Source organism: Meles meles, chromosome 3, assembly GCF_922984935.1.
Source record: "Meles meles chromosome 3, mMelMel3.1 paternal haplotype, whole genome shotgun sequence".
Lineage (NCBI taxonomy): Eukaryota > Metazoa > Chordata > Mammalia > Carnivora > Mustelidae > Meles > Meles meles.
In genome coordinates, this window is record NC_060068.1 from 32,764,232 (window position 1) to 32,773,639 (window position 9,408).

General features: G+C 42.8%; 1 protein-coding gene across 1 annotated transcript; it reads left to right on the forward strand.

Moving 5' to 3' along the window:
* Positions 1-5,430: 5,430 nt before the first annotated feature.
* LOC123938687 (immunity-related GTPase family M protein 1-like) lies at positions 5,431-8,310 on the forward strand. Its single transcript, XM_046000294.1, has one exon. It carries the CDS (start codon positions 6,889-6,891, stop codon positions 8,080-8,082), a length of 1,194 nt encoding a protein of 397 aa, XP_045856250.1. The 5' UTR covers positions 5,431-6,888; the 3' UTR covers positions 8,083-8,310.
* The last annotated feature ends 1,098 nt before the right edge of the window (positions 8,311-9,408 follow it).

Consider the following 9,408-nt stretch of genomic DNA (forward strand, 5'->3'; position numbering starts at 1 on the left):
GAGTCTTTTGGGTTTTCCACATATAGTATCATATCATCTGCGAAGAGTGATAGTTTGACTTCTTCTTTACCAATTTGGATGCCTTTAATTTCTTTTTGTTGTCTGATTGCTGAGGCTAGGACTTCTAGTACTATGTTGAATAGCAGTGGTGATAATGGATATCCCTGCCGTGTTCCTGACCTTAACGGAAAAGCTTTCAGTTTTTCTCCATTGAGAATGATATTTGCGGTGGGTTTTTCATAGATGGCTTTGATAATATTGAGGTATGTGCCCTCTGTCCCTACACTTTGAAGAGTTTTGATCAGGAAGGGATGCTGTACTTTGTCAAATGCTTTTTCAGCATCTATTGAGAGTATCATATGGTTCTTGTTCTTTCTTTTATTAATGTGTTCTATCACATGGATTGATTTGTGGATGTTGAACCAACCCTGCAGCCCTGGAATAAATCCCACTTGATCGTGGTGAATAATCCTTTTAATGTACTGTTGAATCCTATTGGCTAGTATTTTGGCGAGAATTTTTGCGTCTGTGTTCATCAAAGATATTGGTCTGTAGTTCTCTTTTTTGGTGGGATCCTTGTCTGGTTTTGGGATCAAGGTGATGCTGGCCTCATAAAATGAGTTTGGAAGTTTTCCTTCCATTTCTATTTTTTGGAACAGTTTCAGGAGAATAGGAATTAGTTCTTCTTTAAATGTTTGGTAGAATTCCCCTGGGAAGCCGTCTGGCCCTGGGCTTTTGTTTGTTTGGAGATTTTTGATGACTGTTTCAATCTCCTTACTGGTTATGGGCCTGTTCAGGTTTTCTATTTCTTCCTGGTTCAGTTGTGGTAGTTTATATGTCTCTAGGAATGCATCCATTTCTTCCAGATTGTCCAATTTGTTGGCGTAGAGTTGCTCATAGTATGTTCTTATAATTGTCTGTATTTCTTTGGTGTTAGTTGTGATCTCTCCTCTTTCATTCATGATTTTATTTATTTGGGTCCTTTCTCTTTTCTTTTTGATGAGTCTGGCCAGGGGTTTATCAATCTTATTGATTCTTTCAAAGAACCAGCTCCTAGTTTCATTGATTTTTTCTATTGTTTTTTTGGTTTCTATTTCGTTGATTTCTGCTCTAATCTTTATGATTTCTCTTCTCCTGCTGGGTTTAGGGTTTCTTTCTTGTTCTTTCTCCAGCTCCTTTATGCGTAGGGTTAGGTTGTGTACTTGAGACCTTTCTTGTTTCTTGAGAAAGGCTTGTACCGCTATATATTTTCCTCTCAGGACTGCCTTTGCTGTGTCCCACAGATTTTGAACTGTTGTGTTTTCATTATCATTTGTTTCCATGAATTTTTTCAATTCTTCTTTAATTTCCTGGTTAACCCATTCATTCTTTAGAAGGATGCTGTTTAGTCTCCATGTATTTGGGTTCTTTCCAGCTTTCCTCTTGTGATTGAGTTCTAGCTTCAGAGCATTGTGGTCTGAAAATATGCAGGGAATAATCCTAATCTTTTGATACTGGTTGAGACCTGATTTGTGACCCAGGATGTGATCTATTCTGGAGAAGGTTCCATGTGCACTAGAGAAGAATGTGTATTCTGTTGCTTTGGGATGAAATGTTCTGAATATATCTGTGATGTCCATCTGGTCCAGTGTGTCATTTAAGGCCTTTATTTCCTTGTTGATCTTTTGCTTGGATGATCTGTCCATTTCAGTGAGGGGAGTGTTCAAGTCCCCTACTATTATTGTATTATTATTGATGTGTTTCTTTAATTTTGTTATTAATTGGTTTATATAGTTGGCTGCTCCCATGTTAGGGGCATAGATATTTAAAATTGTTAGATCTTCTTGTTGGACAGACCCTTTGAGTAGGATATAGTGTCTTTCCTCATCTCTTATTATAGTCTTTGGCTTAAAATCTAATTGATCTGATATAAGGATTGCCACCCCAGCTTTCTTCTGATGCCCATTAGCATGGTAAATTGTTTTCCACCCCCTCACTTTAAATCTGGAGGTGTCTTCGCGTCTAAAATGAGTTTCTTGTAGGCAACATACTGATGGGTTTTGTTTTTTTATCCATTCTGATACCCTGTGTCTTTTGATTGGGGCATTTAGCCCATTAACATTCAGGGTAACTATTGAGAGATATGAATTTAGTGCCATTATTAGCCTGTAAGGTGACTGTTACTGTATATTGTCTCTGTACCTTTCTGATCTACTACTTTTAGGCTCTCTCTTTGCTTAGAGGACCCCTTTCAATATTTCCTGTAGAGCTGGTTTGGTGTTTGCAAATTCTTTCAGTTTTTGTTTGTCCTGGAAGCTTTTGATCTCTCCTTCTATTTTCAATGATAGCCTAGCTGGATAGAGTATTCTTGGCTGCATGTTTTTCTCGTTTAGTGCTCTGAATATATCATGCCAGCTCTTTCTGGCCTGCCAGGTCTCTGTGGATAAGTCTGCCGCCAATCTAATATTTTTACCATTGTATGTTACAGACTTCTTTTCTCGGGCTGCTTTCAGGATTTTCTCTTTGTCACTAAGACTTGTAAATTTTACTATTAGGTGACAGGGTGTGGACCTATTCTTGTTGACTTTGAGGGGGGTTCTCTGCATCTCCTAGATTTTAATGCTTGTTCCCTTTGCCATATTAGGGAAATTCTCTCCAATGATTCTCTCCAATAGACCTTCTGCTCCCCTCTCTGTTTCTTCTTCTTCTGGAATCCCAATTATTCTAATGTTGTTTCGTCTTATGGTGTCACTTATCTCTCGAATTCTCCCCTCATGGTCCAGTAGCTGTTTGTCCCTCTTTTGCTCGGCTTCCTTATTCTCTGTCATTTGGTCTTCTATATCACTAATTCTTTCTTCTGCCTCATTTATCCTAGCAGTGAGAGCCTCCATTTTTGATTGCACCTCATTAATAGCTTTTTTTGATTTCAACTTGGTTAGATTTTAGTTCTTTAATTTCTCCAGAAAGGGCTTTAATATCTCCAGAGAGGGTTTCTCTAATATCTTCCATGCCTTTTTCAAGCCCGGCTAGAATGTTCAGAATCGTCATTCTGAACTCTTGATCTGACATATTACCCATGTCTGTGTTGATTAGGTCCCTAGCCTTCGGTACTGTCTCTTGTTCTTTTGTTTGTGGTGATTTTTTCCGCCTTGTCATTTTGTCCAGATAAGAGGATATGAAGGAGCAAATAAACTACCAAAAGGGTGGCAAAGACCCCGGAAAAATGCGCTGTAACCAAATCAGAAGAGACCCCAAATTGTGGGGGGGAGAAAGGGGATAAAAACAGGTTCTTTCAGAAAGTGGTTGATTTTCTGTTTCTAGAGTTGCTGTTCTTCTCTTCGCTCTCCCGTTGGATTTGTAGGTGTTTGCAATGTTTAGATAAGCTATCAAGCTGATCTCCTGCTACCTGATGTAGTCTCAGGCTGCTACTTCTCTGCCATCTTGACTCCTCCCCCGGTGAGGTGGGCTTTTCAAACACTATTTCCCCAGACCATGTCATTTAGAGCTTCATGCCCATTGATGATGCAGATGTTTATTATACTTCCCTAGAATAAATCAGTATGTTGATTTTTTTACTCACCTTTTCCTTGTGGTGATAAAATGGGGAGAAATGTGGGGCTTGGTCTACACTGAGTTCATGTTCACAAAAATTCCTGATGTCTCAGAACTCTAGTCCAGTCCAAGGCTGATCCCTGCTACATGGCTCAAGATAATTGGGCATGATATGAACTATACAGGATCCTGCATGGGAAATGTACTAATGAGTGTTTTTCATTCTGCTTCTTAGATCATGAAATCTATCTGGTACATTATAACCAGAGTTCAAAAAAGCTACCCCTTGGAATAGATGCAGTAAATCAAAATGGAGGGTAGGGAAATTATTGGGAAATCTTTCCTCAGGTGTACGCATGTGTGTGAATGCATGTGTGCATTTTACTGCTGGTGTCCATCAGAAGATGAAAGATCTGCTCACAGTTTCTTGTTTTTGTAAGCTCAACTGCCCTTGCTAGTTGAATCTGCTCCCCAGACTCTTTCCATAAAGGCCTAGGTTTCCTTATTCAGAGATCTCAAAGTCTGTTGGGGAAGAGGGGAGACCAGAAGTAAGATCAGTAAGTTGGAAGCTGAGGGGTCACTTGCTCTCTGGGCTGATCTCTGAGGTCCTCTACTCAACTTCTGGGCCAGTAATCTGAGTCTCAATGTCCTACAGGCTCACACATGCCAAAAATTGCACCCTGAAGATTCCTGGAAGACCCTGCAACCTCTCATGTAACTACCCTTGTTCCAGCCTGTCTGGGCAGTGTCACATGGGGAGAGTATGGTTTTAAAGGATCCTGAGAGGGTCCCATGTGCAGGGTTGTCTAGCATGAGGTTCAGGGCAGGGAACAGATGAGAAGGTAGTGGGGGTAGGGAGCTGTGGCTGGTGCTGCAGGGCCCCAGTTACCCACCCCGTTAGGGTCCAGCATAGAAGATCTGATGAGCAGACTTTGCAAAGTCCATGGCTGGGTCAGACATGGTCACAGAAATGGTCTGGAAAGCATAGTTTGTGCTCACCTTCCACACCCACATTGAGCGGGAGGTGTCATACTCTGTCCTCGCCCCTACTTGCCTTTCAGTGGACTCTGGAGTAGCTTCCACATTTCCACATTTCAGACGACAGATTTAGGAAGAAAAGTTAATTAATTTGTCAACCAAGGAGTGAAGGATATGCAATGATGCATTGTGCTTCATTCCTCTAACAGAAATATGTCCCATACTTGCTGGGCACTAAGGCCAGCAGAGAGAGAGTCTAGGGAATTATTTACTATAAGTGCCAAGGCCTGTATATGTGTTTTTATGATACTTTCTGGGGCCTTTTCACCTTTTGAAAAGACAGGATTTTTTTTTTTTTTCAGTTGATCTAGCACATGGGAAGTCAAGGTGAGATGGGTACAGGTGGAGGTTGTGATGGGATTTAGATAAACCTGGAAAAGGAGTCAAGGGTTGTAGCCTAGGTCCTATGTTCTAACTGGCCTGGGCCCCACAGGACATCCAGCCTTCCCCATCCAATACCAGAGGCAAACTTAAAGGCAACCAGAATACATAGCGTGCTCAGGGGCAGAAGAAACCCCTTCACACAACCAAGTCAGTGAGCCTGGAACTCACCCAGGAGACTGTCTGCCTAGAGCCAGGGTGTAAAAAAGAACATGGGCTATTGTTGGGAAAGGTCAAGAGAGGTCTTAAAGAAGGTTTTGAGTACAAAGGCAAGGGAGGTATTCTCATTCCAAAAGTATTCTTCATTTTCCAAAAATTTCCCTCAGCCTGAGCCAGCCCAGAGCTCCATCTTTCTGGCTTGTAGCCAGGTTTGCCCTTTTAGGCTCTGAGGTTCCCTGCACTGGTACTGAGGCAAACTTTGTCAAGAGCAACAATACCAGCAGAGTGCATTAGTGTGAGACTTGGAGTAAGAAGTTTAGGCAAGCAGTGTTGGTGTGGTGCTGTTTACTCAAGGTTGTTATTGTTGAGGGGTGGGGGAGGGAATGGCATCAGCCCCTTCTTTGTCCACAGGGAGGAGTCTCTTTGCTTGCTGCTTGCAGGGAAACACTGCCAGAAGAGCTAATAATCTCCCTTCCCTGTGTCTCAGGAGTTTTTCAGATTGCTGTTTTCATGCTCTTTGTCTCTGGGTTGTTTGCCTTCTCTCCAAGAACAGCACTGTGCGCTCTGGACTCTAGCCCAGCCAAGGTTGCTGATCTTTAAAACTCCAAACTTTAGGCACATTTTGCGGCTGGGAGCCTGTGCTGGTCCTCTGGGGGAGGGTTTTGTCTTACTGGGACGGATGCAGGCAGGTTTGACTGAGATGGGCAGTCATACCAGAGTGCAGGGGCTTGGGACTTGGAGCAAGGTGACTAGGCAGCCAGGGTCAGGGGGAATCCCCCCAAGCAGGTGGCTCTGTGCCTGTCCTGAGGGGTGAGGGAGGGAAATGGGGTCCATTTACACTTTTGTCCCCTGAGAGGCATCTCTGTGAACTCCACCTCTCACAGATGCACTCCAAGAAGAGTGACCGATCTCTCTCCCCTGTGTGCTATTCTCCATGACCAGGGCTCCCTCCTCTCTCTAGCACCCATGATCCATTTCCCCTCCAAACCACATCTCCATGCTTCCTGTCTTCCTCAATGTGGTCTCTTCTTTCCCTCTAGTTGTGGACTCTCTTCTGGCAGTTTCAGGTCAATTTCTTGGGTGTTCAGAATGATTTGACAGTTATCCAGCTGTGTTTGAGGGAGGGGACCAACTTAGGGTCCTTCTATGATACCACCATCTTAGCTCCTCCTCCTATAGTACTTACCTAACTGATAGCTGAAATCTTGTACTTTTTTGACCATTTCCTCCAATTCACCCTCCTCTCATCATCTGTCTCTGCCTCTCCACAAGCCTGATCTGATTTTCAATGAATTATTTCATTTTAGATTTAGATCCACACATCAGTTAGATCATACAGTATTTGGCTCACTCTGCCCTATTTATTTTACTAAGCATAATGCTTTCAAGGTACATTCATGTTGTCACAAATGATAGGTTTTCCTCGTTTTCTATGGTTGAATAATACGTTCAAAGTTTTGACAAACTATTGAACAGTTTTTCAGAGGCTTGCTATTTCTTTTCTTTTTTTTTTTTTAAGATTTTATTTTTAATCTCCACACCCAACATGGGGCTCAAACTTACAACCTAAGATTAAGAGTCCCACTCTCTACTAACTGAGCCAGCCAGTTGCCCCAAGGCTTGCTGTTTCTAATCTAAATACCTTTGCAGTGAGTTGGGAGTGGATCTGATACCCTGTTTGATATAACAAATCTGATGATCCTCAGCCACCCTGTGCACTTGGCCCTCCTAACTCTCCTGCTTTTCTTATTTTGACAGGTCACTCTACTGATCAGAGACATGACACAGCCCAATCAGTACCTTCACACGCCATTGTCTACATCCTTCACCCCTGCTCTGCAGTACAATACAGGATGGACAGTCTTACCTAAGGCAACTGCCACAAACACTGAAAAGGCACTGGTAGAAGCGAAGTTGCTGGGGGTGGTCTCTGTGGCTAGGGAAATCCTGGAGATAGCATCCAGTGCCCCAGTGAGAATTGCTGTCACTGGGGACTCTGGCAATGGCATGTCTTCCTTCATCAATGCACTGAGGGGAATTGGGCATGAACAGGAAGACTCAGCTCCCACTGGGGTGGTGGGGACCACTCAGATTCCCACTTGCTACTTTTTCTCCCACTTTCCCAATGTGGAGTTGTGGGACCTACCTGGAATAGGAGCAGGTACCCAAACCCTGGGGAACTATCTAGCGGAGATGCAGTTTAGTCTGTATGATCTCTTCATCATCATTGCATCGGAACAGTTCAGCATGAATCTCGTGAAGCTTGCCAAAGCCATCCAGGGACAGGGAAAGAAGTCCTACATTGTCTGGACCAAGCTGGACAGGGACATCAGCACACGTACCCTCTCAGAGGAACGACTCCTGCAGAATATCCGAGAGAATATTTGGGAAACTCTCCAAAAGGAGGGAGTGCACAAACCCATCATATTCCTGGTCTCCAGCTTTGACCCTTTATTGAATGACTTCCCAGAGCTTAGGGATACCTTGCACAGGGACATCTCTGATATCAGGTACCATTGTCCTCTAGAGAAACTGTCTGACACCTGTGAGAAGGTCATTAATGACAAAGTGACCTCTTTGCAGGGGCAAATCGCTTCAAATTCTTTCCAGGACGTCCTTGGCATCCAGAATGCAGATGATCTGGCAGAGTGTCTGATGGCCTACCACTTGTTTTTTGGTGTGGATGATGAGTCTCTCCAGCAGATGGCCCAGAGTATGGGGAAACCTGTGGAGGAGTACAAGGCTATTATGAAGTCTCAGGATCTGCACACTGTCCTCACTGGGGACAGGATATTATCTTTCATGAATTGTAATACAGCCTCTTACTTATATTCAATTCTGAGACACATCCCATTCTTCGGTGATACTGCTCTCAACTACCTGAGAGTGTGGAAACACAGACACTTCCTTGAAATAGTTGCCAAGGACACCAGGACCATCATGAAGAAAATCCTCACAGACTCCATCATCTGAAGAGCCGTGGTTTCTTCTGGAGGGAAGTCAGGACATCTGGGGTCCTCTTTTCACACTGTACCCTTCCTGAATTCTCAATCAAGCTCAGTATTTCCACTTTCATCGGTTCTAAGTTCTTCAAGACAAATGAGCTGATTTTCTCATTTTGAATCCCTGTTGGGAAACTCTAAAATTTGTTCTGCTTCTTATCACTTATTAAATGAGCCTGGATCCAAAGGTGAATGAAAAGATTTGCTCTGTGACATACAGTCTCATTCTGACATCCTCTTTTCACTTAACATTAGCATCCATTCTCCAGACCCTCTTGGTTTCTCATGTTCCTTCACTTCTCACCTCTGGACTTAGAGAGGCATACAGATGCAGAGGGAAGAACATCCTTTGGGATGTTCCCCTTGGGGAAATATGATGCAGAATGTATGTTTAGCTATTCTTTGAAAGTTTCCAAGACCATTCTGGTATTCTGCAAAGCTCTGCCCTTATACCTCCCCTCACTGATTGCACAAAAACATTTATATAGGAAAAAAAAAGAATACAGGAAAGGGAGACAAGAGCCATTGTTACTGGGAATAAAAAACTGTTGAATATATAAGGAAATCTGACTACTGTAAGTAGTAACACTGACTGCCACCCCTCCAAGAGTTCATGCTCTTCACATGCACAGCTCATGGTGGCCTGTCATAGGAAATAGTACCTGTTAGATTATGCTTCCTTTAGAGAAGTGTTTGTTTACTTAAAGTTACCTTCTATGTTGTGTTCTTTGCCAAAGTTATCTCCTATGTGGGTCAAAGGAATCTTAATCTGATTGTCAACACTGAGGAAAGTAAACCACTGCCTATGACCTCACTGTCTATACAGTTAACCCAACATATATAGACTCTATGGAAATTCTCCTGATTGGAAACCATTTTAGACCCTGGTTCTAGATTTTTCCCTTTACCGTGTGTGTGTGTGTGTATGTGTGTGTGTGTGTGTGTGTGTGTGTGTGTGTGTGTGTGTGTATAACAAAAATTGTTTTTTATAAGAGCTTTTTTTCAATGATGTTTGAAACCTCACTCTCCACACCAAAAGTAACATAACCTGGGTCTCACCACTGTGGGAATCATTCATTCCTCACAAGAGCAACCATCCTTCCTAGCAACATTCTCCATCAACCCCATGACCTTACTCTATTTATCTGGGAAGATCACACCCAGTATGGAACCCAATCTAAATTTGTTGAACATATCTGAATTGGACCAATGTGTAAAATTTTGGCCACCAAATCTTTGTAACTGAAGGTATAAGATAATTAAACAAATCTGGGGGCAAAGTAAGAAGGGGATGAGG

What these genes read in the sequence shown, in the direction of transcription:
- LOC123938687 (XM_046000294.1), top strand. Translation starts at nt 6,889, where the DNA reads ATGACACAGCCCAATCAGTACCTTCACACGCCATTGTCTACATCCTTC.